The 18533-nt window shown below is 38.5% G+C and overlaps 1 protein-coding gene across 2 annotated transcripts in view; it reads left to right on the top strand.

Moving 5' to 3' along the window:
- Window positions 1-18533, top strand: part of LOC105481857 (kelch domain containing 1) — a 61730-nt gene that overhangs the window by 30744 nt on the left and 12453 nt on the right. The window contains exons 5-11 of one of the 2 annotated variants that reach the window (XM_011741655.3): window positions 11-89; window positions 2471-2554; window positions 5700-5783; window positions 6235-6293; window positions 9891-10003; window positions 11790-11862; window positions 17478-17562. In XM_011741655.3, the coding sequence (XP_011739957.1) occupies window positions 11-89; window positions 2471-2554; window positions 5700-5783; window positions 6235-6293; window positions 9891-10003; window positions 11790-11862; window positions 17478-17562 (577 nt within the window). Of the gene's footprint in view, window positions 1-10; window positions 90-2470; window positions 2555-5699; window positions 5784-6234; window positions 6294-9866; window positions 10004-11789; window positions 11863-17477; window positions 17563-18533 lie in introns of both variants that reach the window. The other variant, XM_011741654.3, reaches the window with a different exon arrangement.

Here is an 18533-nt window from a genome sequence, read left to right as displayed (position 1 = left end):
TGTTTTTCAGACTAATATATTTTGGTGGTTATGGGTGTAGGAGACACAGTGAACTCCAAGACTGTTTTGATGTTCATGATGCATCTTGGGTAAGATAGTAATCACTGTTTACATTTCCCTCCAATTAAGTGTGTAGCCTCAACATCTTAGAAATAATGAGCCTGGTCTTTCTCATTTTTGGAGCTACCAATTTGTCATAATTGACACTATGAAAAAATGTGTTTTCTCTCTTTAACATTTGTATCCATTTGGCAAGAGGTATCTCATCTAGTGGTATTAGCCTTCATGGCTATTGGCATAGTAATTTCTTTTCTTATATCATTAATCACAGATACCTGCTTCTGTTAGGTAGCGACTTTAGTGCAACTTAGAAAAATTATGTTCATATTTAACCACAATAGCTCTTGTTGGCCGGGCGCGGTGGCTCAAGCCTGTAATCCCAGCACTTTGGGAGGCCGAGACGGGCGGATCACGAGGTCAGGAGATCGAGACCATCCTGGCTAACACGGTGAAACCCCGTCTCTATTAAAAAATACAAAAAAAAAAACTAGCCGGGCGAGGTGGCAGCGCCTGTAGTCCCAGCTACTCGGGAGGCTGAGGCAGGAGAATGGCGGGAACCCGGGAGGCGGAGCTTGCAGTGAGCTGAGATCCGGCCACTGCACTCCAGAACGGGCGGCAGAGCGAGACTTCGTCTCAAAAAAAAAAAAAAAAAAAAAATAGCTCTTGTTGACATACATCTCTTTTTAGATATGTCCACTAGAATTATTCATAGGTCAGACTGGCCTCTAGGTAAGAGTCCATGGGTAGTGATATTAATTTTTCTACCTATTCTTACTGATTAGACAGTAAATCATTATTAATGAAAGAAGTTATGAATTACAAAAATGAAATTTTTAAACAGATAATTTAAAAAACCATTGATCCTCTCACCAAGATGCAGTCTTATTAGTTTTACCTTCTACTAGTATGTATTATTCTATATTATTAATGTAAATAAATATATACATGTATATATGTGTATGTGTATATATGTTTATACACACACACATTTCATGTATATTGCTTTGTATATGGGTATTTTTGAAAATTCCCCATGTTTCTATGTCGTTTTTGAGTTTTAAAAATGATATATCATTAAAGCTTTGCTACTTAAAGTATTGCTGAGAATTTTCAGGAATATAACTTCTATTTATATCTAGTTATTTTTATTCATCAGTGAAATAACTCAATTTTTTTCTCCTACAATACAGTTACTAAGCTAAATATCATGTCCTGAAGTTTCTGGAACACAAATGGGTTTTTTTCATTTAGACTCTAAATGAGCTGGGTGTGGTGGCACATTTCTATAATCCCACCTACTAGGGAGGCTGAGGCAGAAGGATCACTTGTACCAAGGAGTTTGAGACCAGCCTGGGTAACATGGTGAGACCGTTTCAATTTAAATAAAATTTAAAAATAGATTCTAAACTAAGTAAATTGTTTAGCTTATTTGTCTTGCTTGACAAGGCCTGACAAAAATAAATGATGTATTTCTGACACACAATATATAACTGGCACAGAGATCATCTAGAGTAGTGATAGAGGATTTCAGCACTCTGGGAGATGCTAAATACAGTATAGCTGCTAAGTCTTTACCTTGCTGACAAAGAATTTTATATCTTAGGATATAAAGAAGAGAGTGTTTGGCTGGGCATGGTGGCTCACGCCTGTAATCCTAACACTTTGGGAGGTGGAGGTGGGCAGATTACGCGGTCAGGAGATCAAGACCATCCTGACTAACATGGTGAAACCCAGTATCTACTAAAAATACAAAAACAAAATTAGCCGTGCGCGGTGGCAGGCACCTGTAGTCCCAGCTACTCGGGAAGCTGAGGCAGGAGAATCGCTTGAACTGGGAGACGGAGGTTGCAGTGAGCCGAGATCGCGCCACTGCACTTCAGCCTGGGCAACAGAGAGAGACTCTGTCTCAAAAAAAGAAAGAAAGAAATCTTAAAAAAAAAGAAGAGAGTGGTCATAAGTTTAATCTATAAGAACCAGTTGCTTGGTGAAGTAGAAGTGATTAGAAGTTTTTGGAAACAGGAACCATGTCCACCCCCTAAAGTTTATTATGGCAAAAATGAGTTCTGAGCATGTACTTTAGGAAAACAGATTTAAAAATGTAAACATTATTCTACCCTCTGCAATTTTAAAAATGATCATCCTTTGAGAAAATTGGAAGATTGTCAACAAGTAAAATTATGATTCACTGCAAACATTACTGTGAGAAGAAAAGTTGCCAGGTGGTGCTGCTACTGGTCTGGGGACCATGCTTTGGGAGGAACCCATGTATCCATTGGCTTTGTGACTATGGTAACACTTAACTCTATTTTTGTAAGGTGTCTATTATTTTACCAGTAAATATGTGATAAAACTGTAATAATAATGTAAAAATTATTAAAGCTTTTAGATATTTAAAAAATTTCTCTTTTAGGAAGAGCAGATATTCTGGGGATGGCATAATGATGTCCATATATTTGACACAAAGACACAGACTTGGTTTCAACCAGAAATTAAAGTAAGTGTTGTAAAAAGTTATCTTTATATATTTGTATTTAAAACTCAATTTTTTACTGTGGATTTTGGGGTTTTTTTGTTTGTTTGTTTGTTTGTTTTGTGTTTTTGAGACAGGGTCTTGCTTTGTTGCCCAGGCTGGAGTACAGTGGCACAATCTCAGCTCACTGCAACCTCCGCCTCCCGGGTTCAAGTGGTTCTCCTGCCTCAGCCTCCGCTGGGACTACAGGCGCGGGCCACCATGCCTGGCTAATTTTTGTATTTTTAGTAGACACGGAGTTTCACCATGTTGGCCACAGTGGTCTCGAACTCCTGACCTCAAGCGATCTGCCCACCTCAGCCTTGCAAAGTGCTCAGATTACAGGCATTATAGGTCACCACACCCAACCTGTTATTTGGATTTTTGTAATTAGGTTTGTAATCACATACCAAGTAGTTCTCTAGAGTACTTTCATTAATAGCATTAAGAAAAATATCAGAGCCGTAGATGGCACCTGTAGTCCCAACTACTCAGGAGGCTGAGGCAGGAGGATCACTTTAGTCCAGGAGTTTGAGGCTGTAGTGTGCTACAGTCACACCTGTGAATAGCCACTGCACTCCACTGCATTCTAGCCTGGGCAACATAGCGAAGCCCCATCGCTCAAAATAAATAAATAAAACAAAAAAAAATGCATATTCTTCTCCATGTCAGCTAAGGTTTTCTAGAAAAAAATCTTTTAATGAGGTGCCATCATCATTCTTTACCACAAGTGTCATGCCCTGATTTAATAAAGGCCTATTTTTAAAAATCCTTTTATAACAAAGCCCATGTTTTTTATACCCTTGAATTCAGAGGTAGATGCAATTATGGCATGACAAAAAGTACGTTATCAGTATTCTTTCATTTGTTAGTGACCAAAAACAAATTCAAATTAGATTAAGCAATAATGAATTCTCACATAGCTGGAAAGCATATTGGAATGGCTCACAAAGTAGAAGGAAGAGCCGCAGGGACCACAGCCTCAGGAACCGGAGCAGGTTACTCAGCATCCTTACAATACATTCTGTCTTTCTGTCTGCTTTTCTCTGCTTCTCTTTGTGTGCTTGTTTCATTCCGTCTATGGCAGACACATTGGCTCATTTAGGAGGGAATATGGTCCTGGTTACACACACAGTTATTTGTATTGTACTCTCTCAACGTCTATATATTAGTCTTAGAAAAGGGCCGGGCTTGGTGGCTCATGCCTGTAATCCTAGCACTTTGGGAGCCAGAGGCGGGCGGATTGCCTGAGTTCAGAAGTTTGAGACCATCCTGGGCAACACCTTGAAACCCCGTCTCTACTAAAAATACAAAATAAATTAGCTGGGCGTGGCGGCATGCGCCTGTAGTCCCAGCTACTCAGGAGGCTGCGGCAGGAGAATTGCTTGAACCTGGGTGGCCGAGGTTGCAGTGAGACGAGATTGCGCCACTGCACTCCAGCCTGGGCAACAGAATGAGACTCCGTCTCTACAAAAAAAAAAAAAAAAGAAAGAAAGAAAGAAAAGGACTTGGCCTCTACTTCGGCATGTTCCTACTCTTTACAGCAATTCCTGATGCCAAAGGGATGACTGGCCAGTCTTGAGTCACATGTTCATTGCTAGTGACAGCAGGGTATTGTGACTGAAAAGCTTACCAGAATTGAACAGAGTGGAATGCTAAGCAGGTCGTATATGCGCAGTTACATATGTGTCTACTAATACACATGTATGACCAGAATTCCTTACAGTCCAGCTTCTGTTCATGGAAATGATGGGAAGGTCTATGCAAAATAGTAAGTGTTAGAGTCTGACCATTCTCTGGATCCTCTTTTCCAGGCAGTAAATTTCAGATTTTCAGTGCTCTTCTGTTCTCTTCTATATAGTAGAAGAATTCTTCCAAAATTTCAGATCAAGCCTGGGGTAATAATAAAAATTTTGTTCTGCTGGAAGGGCTGGGAACCAAAATTCTTAAATGGTTCTCATTTAAGTGTTATATAGTTAGTATCTGAATTATGTCTTACCAAGTTGACCTCAGCACAGTTATTCAAATAAGCCTGAAAAGTTTAGGAAGTTATGATATTGGATGCAGGCTTTAATTTCCTATACCCACTTTGAGTAGCCAGTGAGCTGAAAATGTCAGGTTCTTTCAGAACTTGGAATTAAAATACATACATAAAGGCACTCACCATGAAAACATGGAAATTATGCAGATGATTCTTCCCTTAAATCTTATTCATTCATCTACCCATGATACTTGCTTTTGCCACCAATTAAAAACCTCTCTAGGGTGGCGCGGTGGCTCACACCTGTAATCCCAGCACTTTGGGAGGTCGAGGCAGGCAGATTACTTGAGGCTGGGAGTTTGAGACCAGCCTGGACAACAAAGCAAAACACCATCTCTACTAAAAATACAAAAATTAGCTAGGCCTGGTGTTACGCGCCTGTAATCCCAGCTACTCAGGAGGCTGAGGCAGGAGAACTGCGTAAACCTGGGAGGTGGCAGTGAGCCAAGATCGCACCGTTGCACTCAAGCCTTGGTAACAGAGCAAGACTGCCTCAAAACAAAAAACAAAACTTCTCTAAAGAAAAGATCTGCTATATTTATTCAAAATAAAGTGTAGAGAAGTATTACCAATGTTAAGAGTTTTAGTAAGAGAGAGAGCACTGTCTGGCTTAAGCCAAGAGTGAACTTATTGTAAATTTGAGGCATCAAGAGTTTTGGAGCCATTTTTAATTTTACAGAGTTTCTGAGATAATCGCAATATGCACCGCTCACTTCTAATAGGAACTCTGTGTGTGAGAGGGAGACAGAGGAGAGAGGGAGAGAGAGAAAATTTCAAAATTTGATTTAAAAATCTTTATACAGTATTTCAAACAAAAATTTACATGAAACCTTATTTTGCTAAATAGTGTCAGACATACAAGAAAAACATTTTCAAAAGTAAAGATCAGGGAGAATAAAATTTATTCTGACAAATAGTATTTGTCTGCAATTAGTACTATTTAGAATAAACTTTTGCATTAGCATTTTTAATTGAATTACATAGGTAATGATAACTTAGTGATTAAGACTTTCTCATACTGAGCATAGGAATGTAACTTTATTACAGATATTTCAAGTCTTTGCAATCTGTTCTGATTTCTACTTGCAGGGTGGAGTTCCACCACAGCCACGAGCCGCGCATACGTGTGCAGTTCTTGGAAATAAGGGTTATATCTTTGGCGGACGTGTTTTGGTGAGTGTTTTTAATGGAAATGTGCAGTGCTCCTTATAAAAATTTATCCTCTGATTTCGTGGAATAATTGAACATTCATGTAATCTAGAGATTAAAATGGCATTCAATACTAACTTTTATTTATCTTCTAATTCGTAAACAGACAATACATGAACAATCATAGATGATTATAAATCATATTTTAATGAGAATCTTTCGGTGCAGTATCAGAAAAAATTAATTTCTTGTCATCTAAAGCCTGTGAATTTAAACCTATTTCTTCCTGTCCCCTTTGACACGTTGATTTGGGAGCTCTGTGTCAGTCTTATTAATTATTGTTTTCCAATATTTAAACTTCTCATGTGAAGTAAAATAGAAATAGTCTATTTTTAATCTGAACTTACTTTAAAAGAAAAATTTTAGCTGATAAAAGATGTGAAATACTGACCAGTGTAACACACTTTTCTTTTAGCAAACTAGGATGAATGATTTGCACTATCTAAACCTAGACAACTGGACTTGGTCTGGAAGGTAAGTTTGAAGTCTAAGTACATTTTAATCTATAGGCATGTGTGTGTGTCTGTATGTGTCCATAATCCAAATGTGGGTCTTTAACACTGAACTGTCATTTTTTTCCTTCAGATTGTATGTTTAAGCAAGGACTTATAGATTTAAATAGAGTTTGTTCCTTAACCAAACAAGATAAAACATGAAAATACTAACAGTTGAAATTAGATTATATAAAAGTACTGGTTTTATACTAAGTATTTTTTGAGGATTGATCAGTAGAAGAAATGAAGAAGTGGTTGAATGGGGTCATCTCAGGTAAACAAGTAATGGAGTAAAGTCAGATTTTATTTGTAGCTCATAAAATGTATTTAATAATAGAACAAATATATTTAGCTATCAACTTAGCAATTTATATAATGAGATGGAATCAGAGCTATATATTATTCCAAAGTATAAATACCATTAAATACCATAAAACCGTGAAAGTTTCAGAAGAAAATATAGCATATTATCTTTAAAATCTTGGCATGGATGCACACCAACATGGCACAAGTATACATATGTAACAAACCTGCACATTGTGCGCATGTATCCTAGAACTTAAAGTATAATAATAAAAAATAAATGAAAAGAAAAAAGGCCGGGCGCGGTGGCTCAAGCCTGTAATCCCAGCACTTTGGGAGGCCGAGACGGGCGGATCACAAGGTCGGGAGATCGAGACCATCCTGGCTAATCCGGTGAAACCCCATCTCTACCAAAAAATACAAAAAACTAGCTGGGCGAGGTGGCAGGCGCCTATAGTCCCAGCTACTCGGGAGGCTGAGGCAGGAGAATGGCGTGAACCCGGGAGGCGGAGCTTGCAGTGAGCTGAGATCCGGCCACTGCACTCCAGCCTGGGCGACAGAGCAAGACTCCGTCTCAAAAAAAAAAAAAAGAAAAAAATATCCTAAAAAAAAAATATCTTGGCATGGAGAAAGCTTTGTAAAGACGATATGAACTCAAAATTCATAAATGAAAAGACTGATCGATAAGACCACTTAAAAATTAAATATTTCTCTACAGAAAAATGTACCACAAAAAATTAAATGGCAAATTGTAAAATAGAAACAAAAAAACTGGAAGCAATATTTGGAATTTTTTTTTTTTTTTGAGACAGAGTCTCGCTCTGTCACCAGACTGGAGTGTAGTAGCATGATCTCGGCTCACTGCAACCTCTGACTCCCTGGTTCAAGCTCTTCTCCTGCCTCAGCCTCCCGAGTAGCTGGGTCTACAGGCACGCACCACCATGCCTAGCTACTTTTTGTATTTTTAGTAAAGACAGGGTTTCACCATGTTAGACAGGATGGTCTCGATCTCTTGACCTTGTGATCTGCCCGCCTCAGCCTCCCAAACTGCTGGGATTACAGGCATGAGCCACTGCACCCAGCTGATATCTGCAGTATTTTTAACAGAGAGATGTCAGGGCAAAGATCCACAAGAACTCAGTAAATCAATAAAAAAAAAGACAATCTAATAGAAGGTGGACAAAGAACATGCATGAACAACTGACAGAAGAAATAATAATAGGTAAAAATTATGTTTAAAAGGTGTTCAACCTAGGCTGGATGTGGTGGCTCATACGTGTAATCCCAGCACGTTGGGAGGCCGAGGCGGGTGGATCACCTGAGGTCAGGAGTTTGAGAACAGCCTGGCCAACATGGTGAAACCCCGGCTCTACTAAAAATACAAAAAAAGTAAGGTATGGTGGCGGATGCCTGTAATCCCAGCCACTCGGGAGGCTGAGGCAGGAGAATCACTTGAACCCAGGAGGTAGAGGGTGTAGTGAGCCAAGATCATGCCACTGCACTCCAGCCTGGCCAATAAGAGTGAAACTCAGTCTCAAAAAATAATAATAATAATAAAAATAAAATGTGGCAGGCGCAGTGGTACACACCTGTAATCCCAGTACTTTGGGAGGCCGAGACAGATGGATCACCTGAAGTCAGGAGTTCTTCACCAGCCTGACTAACATAGTGAAACCTGGTCTCTACTAAATACAAAACAATTAGCCAGGTGTGTTGGCGCATGCTTGTAAACTGAGCTACTCAGGAAGCTGAGACAGGAGAATTGCTTGTACCTGGGAGGCGGAGGTTGCAGTGAGCTGAGATCACGCTATTGCACTCCAGCGTGGGAAACAAGAGTGAAACTCCGCCTCAAAAAAAAAGTTTCTTATAATTAACACAAACAGTAAAAATATTTCCGTTTTGTAAAAAACAAATTATATCTTCCAAAAATGGCCTGTGTTATTCTGGAACATTCCAGACTGTGGAAGAATGGTATCTTTTCACCTCCTAAATTAAATTATTTTGCTTCTAACTTACGCTTTTTAATTTTATTATTATTATTATTATTATTTTTGGAGAGGGAGTTTCGCTCTTGTTGCCCTGGCTGGAATGCAATGGCGCGACCTTGGCTCACTGCAACCTCCACTTCCCAGGTTCAAGCGATTCTCCTGCCTCAGCCTCCCGAGTAGCTGGGATTACAGGCGCATGCCACCAGGTCCAGCTATAAGTTATGCTTATGTTTTTATTTTTCATGCCCCATCTCTTTTAAATGTCCCCCTTATTATTATGATTATTCTTGTTGTTCTGTTTTCTTTTGTTTTAAGAGACAATGTCTCTATTTTGCTCAGGATGGTCTGTCTAGCTCCTGGGCTCGAGCAATCCTCCTGCCTTGGCTTCCCAAAGTGCTGGGATTACAGTAGTGAGCCACTGTGCCTGGCCTTGTTTTTATTTTTATTTTTTTGAGAAATCCTTAGAGGTTTACCCTGGATCTGGAATGACTTTCATGCTTTTACTCTGAAGTTAGAATAGCTAGCGTTTTTCATAGGAAGATAATGTTTTGGGAAATTCTAGAAGTAGATCAAAGTAAAAACAACAGTATAAAAACCCATAATATCCTTGGGGAAATCAACTAAAAACACAAAATTAACCATGAAACAACAGTAAAAAGTTACAGACATGAATAAAAAATTGTGTTGAAAAACTGAGGGAGCAGCTGATTAGCCGATAAGAATGATGCTGAGTATGCATTGTGAATTAACGGAGAATTGACTTTTTTTTTCTTGGAGAAGCAGTCTCACTCTGTCACCCAGGCTGAAGTGTAGTGGCACAAACTTGGCTCACTGCAACCTCCACCTCCCGGGTTCAAGCAGTTCTCCTGCCTCAGCCTCCCGAGTAGCTGGGACTATAGGCGCATGCTGCCATGCCCGGCTGATTTTTTGTATTTTAGTAGAGACAGGGTTTCACCGTGCTGCCCGGTCTGGTCTCGAACTCCTGAGCTCAGGCAATCCACCCGCCTTGGCCTCCCAAAGTGTTGGGATTACAGGCGTGAGCCACCATGTTGGGCTGAGAATTGACTTTTATTTTCACTCCATAGCCAGGTGGAATGGTCATTAAATGGAAAGATTTTTAAAATTCATCTAAGAATTTAATAATGTTTTTCAAATATTCATGTAGGTGGGACTAGTAAAAGTTTTTTGGAGCAGTGAGGGCAGATTTTTTTAAGATCTAAGATGATTAAAAAATCTTTTCTTTTGATTAACATAGTACCTAGACTTTTTTTCCCCCCTTGCCACAGGATTACTATTAATGGAGAAAGCCCAAAACATCGGTCATGGCATACTTTAACACCTATAGCTGATGATAAACTTTTCCTATGTGGTGGACTAAGTGCAGATAATATCCCATTAAGTAAGTTGATTAGTTTGGCTATAATTATTATCTCATTCTTTTTTCTTAATTGTATTTCATAGTTACAGTGAAGTAAATCTTTCTTTTTTCCTGTTTTTCTGGTTTGCCTTTATCTTCAACTGTTTTCTTGCATGAATTGTGACCTCTTTGGTTTTGTACCCTTGGCTCTCCACATTCACCTGTTTTCTAGGGAAGGAGAAGAGGAAGGGTGATTGAAGCTAGATTAAATAAAGCCCCTTTCTACTACTATATTCTGTGATTCTGTGTCCACTGATTTTTGATCCAGATGCTTGTACTGTAGGGTAGGATGCTTGCACTGTTCGCTTGTGCTATACTCCAGGCTGGGGGGTTTTCTTAAAAGGCCCTGGAAAGACAAAGTGGGAAGCCCAGTTGCTTCTCTTTTTGTTCCAGAGCTGTAGAGGAAAGTGTTTAGCTAGATTTTTTAAACTCCTATCATTGCTGGTCCCAGTGGCTGTGGGTTTTGGAATGCAGTTTTTCTTTCAGCAGTAAAATAGTGGCATCAGGATAGACAGATGACCAAGAATATCGACTTCTTAATTGGCATGTTAGATGTTTTGTGTTTTCTATTTTCTTTTCTTTTTTTTCCTCTTTTTTTTTTTTTTTTTTGAGATGGAGTCTTGCTCTGTGGCCCAGGCTAGAGTGCAATGGCGCAATCTCGGCTCACTGCAACCTCCATCTCCCGGGTTCAAGCGATTCTCCTTCCTCAGGCTCCTGAGTAGCTGGGATTACAGGTGCCCACCACCATGCCCAGCTAATTTTTGTATTTTTAGTAGAGGTAGGGTTTTTCCATGTTGGCCAGGCTGGTCTCGAATTCCTGACCTCGTGATCCACTCGCCTCAGCTTCCCAAAGTGCTGGGACTACAGGTGTCAGCCACCAAACCCAGCCGTTTTCTGTTTTCTTAACCCAGAAGTTTTCTATGGCTAGAGATGTTTTCATTCAGAAACATTATATACTATTAAAACATTTATATAATTATATATTAGGGTCTGGAAACAACTATTTTCCGACAAAAGTTTATTGAGCATCAGCTGTGTGTCTGGCAGTCAGCTGGCCACCAAACAAATTCCAGAGGTTAGTTGGAGAAACAACAGTTCCTAGTAGGAGATGTTAGTTATTCTTGCATATTATTATACTTCTCCAATTTGTGAGATATTTAATTAAAAGAGATTGGGAATCTAACAAAAAACTAACATCTGTACATTTCACTGGGGCTGTTTAATATCATATCTTCATGATCTCTAGTGTTTTTAGGTTCTGTTTTCTGTTTTTGGTCATTGACCTATGGGAAATTAAATGTCCTAACTCATAAGCTAGTCTATTTCCTCCCTTAAAGATTCCGTTTCAGTATAAGATTTGTTCATATGGATATTCGATGATCCCAAGAAATTTTTTTGTTTGGTTGACTGTCATAATGGCATTGTAGTTATGTAAAAAATGTCCTTTTATTTTCAGTAATGCATACTGAAGTATGTATGGGGAAAATGATAGGAGATCTAGGATTTCATTTAGAAAAATTAAGCAATAAGAATAACAAAAAGATAAGTGGAGCACATATAGCAAAGTCTTGATGGTTGTTGAATCTGCAGTATATGGAAGTTCATTGTCATGATCACTCTACTTTTGTAAATGTTTGAAAATTTGTATGGTAAAATAGGCGCACTCAGAAAAGATAGTCATTTAAATGTAGCATGATACATTTGGGGGAAAATTAAAATTGTATCTCAAAGACCTATTCTTATTTTCTGAACTGTCATGATATTGCAGGTGATGGTTGGATTCATAATGTCACAACAAATTGTTGGAAACAACTTACACATTTACCTAAAACAAGACCTAGGTAAGTCTAGAAATTCACAAATAGTAAAATCGTTAAGAATTTTTAAAGTATTAAAATATAGTACCAAATTTATAGTGTTTGCCATTGAAACCATAAGCCATTAAGAAGGATATCTTTCAAATGAGCTTGATGTTACCTAAATAATTTATTATTTTAATTATATCTGATTGTTAGAAATGATCTATCCAGTTTTCACTCATATTTGCATATTTGAAAATGTTGTTCTTTTAGGTAAATGCATAATCTTGCCTGATAACTGTGAAAATTAAGATAATTAAAATCATCATATGAGATTAATGTTTTTAATATTAATATTTTTAATAAGCAGACAAAAATGGGGTTGGCTTTAATAGTAGTTATTTGTTTTTGGAAGAGGTTTAAAGCAAATTAATCAGGAAATTTACTTCCATGTTGATTCAGTGGATGGCAGGTTATTATTAATCTTTTATTAGCTGCATGATGTATTCATTGATGGAAATTTTTTGAAAATGAAAATGTTATTTATGGTGTATCATAGGATTAAAAATTTTAGAAGTTATATACTATTATTAGACTACAAAGAAAACTACATTTGTACTATAATTCTTATTGTTTTCTAATTTTATTGAATAGTATAATAATATCTTCATAGGAAATTCAGATTCAGCACATTATGATCATTATAATTGGTAATTCTTTTTTACGCTATATATTTTAGAATTTTAAAAATACAGATTATTTATGCTAGTGTGAAATCAATTTAATGATATGTATTTTTGTTATTTAATAAATGATAGCTTACTTGAGAAACAGACCTGAAAATATTTATATTTATTTTGGTATATGTGTCTATATTAATATTCACAATATATTTAGAATTCATAATTGCAATTGTGATTCTTATGTTTTCATGTAAAAACATTCATTGGAATGTATTACTTTAACAATTCTGGCTCTTTTGAAATTTTTTTTTTTTAATGTAAAGAGTTTTGTACTAAGACATGGGAGCCCAGAGTTCCAGTCCTTGCTCAGCTACTACCTACTTTTTTGGCTTTGAAAAGTCACTTAAAGAAACTGAGCATTGGCCAGGTGTGGTGGCTCACACCTATTAATCCCAGCACTTTGGGAGGCCGAGGCAGGAGGATCACTTGAGTCCAGGAGTTTGAGACCAGCCTGGGCAACATAGTGAGACCCCATCTCTACAGTTTTGTTTTTTTTTAAAGGCCGGGTGTGGTGGTGCACACCTGTAGTCCCAGCTACTCGGGAGGCTGAGGTGGGAGGATCACTTGATTCCAGGAGGTTGAGGTTGTAGTGAGCTGAGATGTGCCACTGCACTCCAGCCTGGGTAACACAGACCCTGTCTCAAAAAAAGAAAGAAAGAAAGAAACTGAGCATCGATTTCTTCATCTCTGAAATAAGAGAGTTGGACTAGATAATCTCTTAGTTTATTCCAGTTGTTTGATTGTATGAATGCATTAATTATAGACCAAAGTATTAGTAAAAATGTTTAATTTTAAAGTTGCTCCTATTTTATATTTCAACCCTTAATGAGTAATTAGAGCAACACAACTATTATCTATAATATACTATTAGTTAGAACTAGAGCTATGTAAAGAGATTTCTTTTAATTCAGCTGATGTGTCATGTAAATAATATGCTTTATTAGAATGTTTAGGTGATAAGTTTAGAGCAGCTGTGAAAGGACATAAACTATCAGTCTGTAGAAAAAACATCAGGTTGCAAGCTAGATGTCACCAAAATCAAGGCAGGAAAGGCTTTCCAGTGTTCTTCGATGATGAAATCCAGGCCAGAGTTTCCCTAAGGCAGATAAGACAGAGGCAGATCTACAGGTATGAGGTGAGGAGGAGAACAGGTGGGATACAGTTGAGTGTAAGGAGAACATATATATGTGTGTGTGTGTGTGTGTGTATATATATATACTAATTTTTATAAAAGTGACAATTTAGCTAAGATCTTTAAGCAATTTGTACAAACTTTTCAAGTTGTAATTTGAAATGTAAGCTGCCCAATTCTCCTCTTAGAACTCTACAGCAAGGTTTCTCAACCTTGGCATTGCTGACATTTTAGACCACATAATTCTTTGTCATGAGGGTGTCCTGTGCATTGTAGTATGTTTAGCAGTATCCCTGTCCTTTACCCAGTAGATGCCAGTTGTACTACCTTTTCTCTCCCAAGTTGTGACGACTAAAAATATCTCCATATACTGTGAAATGCCTCTTTAGGGGACAAATTGCCCCTGGTTGAGAACAACTGTTCTACAGTGTAGCACTCCTATTCTCTGGGTCTCACCTTCAATAAACCTATGGCTGAAAAGCCATATATATAGCCAGACCTGATAGCCTGTAGAGTTGGCTATCAGCAAGGACCCTTTTTTATGTGTCTGAAAAAGATGTTGGAGAAAATATTAGTATATAGAGCCCCAAGTACTGTTGGATCTGGTGAGTATCGCCAAGGTTACACATAACCTTCTCTCCAGGAAATTATTCTGTTCCTTCCCATGTATGAGAGCATTTTTTGTATTCTCTCTCCTTTACCTAACCCTCTTCCAGTCCCCATCCTCAACCCCACCACATAGTCTGGGTTCTTGTTGAAGATTTATATCAATGTATCATCTAAGATAAGAGTTGGAGAATTGGGCAGAGTATTTCCCAAACAACATCTCTAATGACTTGGTTCCATTTTGGGCCACAAGTGCATTTGTCATTAAATGTGTACATGATTGTCTGAGGAAAGTATTTGGTTTAACGAATTGTGCATAATTCCACTGTTTGCACTTGTGAAATTTAAGTAAAAGGGATTAACGTACTAAAAATTAGTTATGTGTCCCAGTTCCTGGGAAGTAGAAAAAATAAAATAAGTTGTGTGGTAATAAAATAAGTTATGATTTATAATTGTTTTAGGAATCTGCTGCTTTAACAGTTGGTATATTAAGAAAAGTAATCAAGGCCAGGTGTGGTGGCTCACGCCTGTAATCCCAGCACTTTGGGAGGCCAAGGTGAGAGGATTGCTTGAGTCCAGGAGTTCAAGACCAGCCTGGATAATACAGTGAAACCCCATCTCTGAAGAAAAAAAAACAAAAAACAAATTAGCTAGGTGTGGTGGCGTGTGCCTATAGTCCCAGCTACTCAGGAGGCTGAGGTGGAAGGATTGCTTGAGCCCGGGAGACAGAGGATGGAGGAAGCGGAGATTGTGCCACTGCACTCCAGCCTGGGTGACAGAGCCAGATCCTGTCTCAAAAAAAAAAAAAGAAAAGAAAAGGAATCAAAGTACTCTAAAAGTCAAAGCAATAACTATGTAAAAATCCCTAATTTACCCTCTAAAATTGGGAAAGTTTTTTGAGAGTTCTCATACTCTGGAAATATTCAACTTTGTAAAACCATAAAATTAGTATTTGTTTTTTTTTTTTTGTTTTTTGAGATGGAGTCTCAGTCTGTCATCAGGCTGGAGTGCAGTGGCATGATCTTGGCTCACTGCGACCTCTGCCTCCCGGGTTCAAGCGATCCTCCTGCCTCAGCCTCCTGAGTAGCTGGGACTACAGGAGAAAATTATTGTTTGTTAATAATGTGATACTGGAAATAGACGTGAGCTATCAGACCACTTCCAAAAGAGCATTAGATGCTCTACTCCTTTGTGAAATAATTTGTATATATGATGACTGAATATATTATGTTGTTTTCTTGATATTTATTTTTGTTTGTTTGGTTGGTTGTTGTTGTTTTGTTTGTTTGTTTGTTTTTTTGAATCGGAGGCTCACTCTATCGCCCAGGCTGGAGTGCATGGAGAAATAATTTGTGTATCTAATCACTGAATATATTATGTTTTTTTTTCATGTTTGCTTTTGTTTGGTTGTTTTTTTATTTGTTCGGTTTTTTTTTTGAGTTGGAGTCTCGCTCTGTCGCCCAGGCTGGGGTGCAGTGGTGTGATCTCGGCTCACTACAACCTCCACCTCCTGGGTTCAAGCAGTTCTCCTGCCTCAGCCTTCTAAGTAGCTGGGATTACAGGCATGTGCCAATACGCTCAGCTAATTTTTTTTTTATTTTTAGTAGAGATGGAGTTTCACCATGTTGGTCAGGCTGATCTTGAACTCCTGTCCTTGTGATCTGCCCATCTCAGCCTCCCAAAGTGCTGGGATTACAGGCTTGAGCCACCGCGCCCAGCCTCATGTTTGCTTTTGTTATTCACAAGTTTTCGAGCAGAAAACTGGGTACAGAACACCACATGAGGCATTTTTAAGAAACCATAAAATTAGATTCCCCAAGTTCCCATGGTGTGCTGGTAATGGCCAACAACCACTCTCTAGAGTGTGAGGATGCCCTAATTTGTAGCATTTGCTGATTTCCAAGGTGTAAATACTCCTACCCTGGCCAATTTCAAGCTTCCAATGTGATGTCACTGCACGTGGGGTTGGATGCAGATATGCACAATCAGCTTCTGCTAGCCAGTAAGCTGATTCCAGCACACCACTGTGACAATTTCTTACCTCAAGGACCTCGTAATCTTAGGTAGCTAGTCAAACAGCTAAAGTAGCATACAGAGCAGTTCATCTTCAAATGTAAGTGAGGCGAGTATAAAATGAGCACATAAACATTAAAGGGTGCTGAATAGAGATGGTAACAGAACCAGTTTTGGGTAGGTATTTGGAATACTTCCTGGGTGTTTGGAGCCTGTTTTTAAGGCCCAGTAAGAATGGCTTATTATTCTAAGCATGAGAAACAGAGTGAACAAAAGCCTAGAGATAGATAATAAGCTTTTCTCATAGGGGAAGCAAGGAAATGAATTTAGCTAAGTAGAGGGCTCATTTAGGAAGAAGCCAAGAATTTAGATTTGTGGGAAAAAGAAACAGTGGTTGATCACAAATATTAGGCTAGGAAAAACAGCCATTGGTAGCACAGATACTTCCTCATCAGGAAATTTCCATGGTTAGAAACAATATTTGAAAAATATTTGTTATTAGCCATGTGTAGCTGGGGGAGATGAGAGACTGAAAAACTAGGAACGTATTATGGTGTTCTGTACTCCGAGTCAAGAGTAGTGTGACAATGGAAATGTGAAGGAGTGCCAAACTGGATTTGTTGGGTGATGGGGAGCATAGAGTAGGAAAAAAAAGAGGCAAAAATTATAAGAACAGTAACATGGCAGATAGTAATAAGAAAACTGGGAAAGTGCCTGTTTCAGCAATAAGGTGATCAGTTCCTTTTTAATTTATTTCACTGTAGGAATAATATGTATGAGAGAAAAAGGTTATAAAAATATTGAAGGATATAATAGGGTTATTAAGAGTCATCTCTGGCTGCGTGTGGTGGCTCATGCCTATAATCCCAGAACTTCGGGAGACCGAGGCAGGACGATTACCTGATCCCAGGAGTTCAAAACTAGCCTCATCTCTTTAAAAAACAAAAACAAAAAACAGAGAGCGTCATCTCCTTAATGGTGTGATTTAATGAACTCTAGAGGAATCTTTATGACCCCTTTTAGGATATTCCAGACGTTCAAATTCAATCATGTCTCTTTTAAATAGATTACATTTTAGAGTATGAAATTTAGAATTGATTTATATATAATATACAGTTTCTTCCATGACAGTGTTTCACTCTGTTTATAATTTTCAATCACAGGTTATGGCACACAGCCTGTTTGGGAAAAGAAAATGAAATAATGGTATTTGGTGGGAGCAAAGATGACTTACTTGCCTTGGATACAGTAAGAAAATTTTATATCTAAATATGTCCTCTGAGTAGTTGTGTTATTCAGCCTAAATGGCTATTCAGCAAGAATGTTGATATTCTAACATTGCAAAATATGAAGGGCATGAAATGTTACTCTGTGGTTTAAATGATCTTCAGGATGACTGGCTTTTTTTTTTTTTTTTTTTTTTTTTTTTTGAGATGGAGTCTTGCTCTGTCGCCCAGGCTGGAGTGCAGTGGCACGATCTCGGCTCACTGCAAGCTTCACCTCCCGGGTTCATGCCATTCTCCTGCCTCAGCCTCCTGAGAAGCTGGGACTACAGGTGCCCGCCACCATGCCCAGCTAATTTTTTGTATTTTCAGTAGAGATGGGGTTTCACCATGTTAGCCAGGACAGTCTCAATCTCCTGACCTCATGATCCACCCGCCTCGGCCTCCCAAAGTGCTGGGATTGCAGGTGTGAACCACCGCGCCCAGCAAGAATGACTGGCTTTTATGAAGCCTTTCTGGATATTTTGGATTTACAAATCAAAATAGGTCTATTAGTTTGATTAGCCAAATTATTAAGAAGACCTTTTAAAGGATAACTCCTCTTTCTCTTTTCTCTTACATGGGTTTCTCTAATATTATTGAATTAAAATATTTGTATGTAGGCCAGGTGTAGTTGCCTACGCCTCTAATCCCAGCACTTTGGGAGGCCAAGGCAGGCAAATCACTTGAGGCCAGGAGTTCGAGACCAGCCTGGTCAACATAGCAAAAACCCATCTCCACTAAAAATACAAAAATGACCCAGGTGCGGAGACGCATGCCTGTAGTCCCAGCTACTTGGGAGGCTGAGGCATGAGAATCGCTTGAACCCAGGAGGTGGAGGTTGCAGCAAACCAAGATCATGCCATTGCACTCCAGTCTGGGTGACAGAGCGAGACCCTGTCTCAAAGAAATACATATTTGTATCTAATATTTGATACATAAAAAGAATATTAATCA

The sequence above is a fragment of the Macaca nemestrina genome, chromosome 7 (genome assembly GCF_043159975.1).
Source record: "Macaca nemestrina isolate mMacNem1 chromosome 7, mMacNem.hap1, whole genome shotgun sequence".
Classification (NCBI taxonomy): domain Eukaryota; kingdom Metazoa; phylum Chordata; class Mammalia; order Primates; family Cercopithecidae; genus Macaca; species Macaca nemestrina.
The sequence above is the reverse complement of the archived record's forward strand: the minus strand, read 5'-3'. Positions and strand labels throughout refer to the sequence as shown.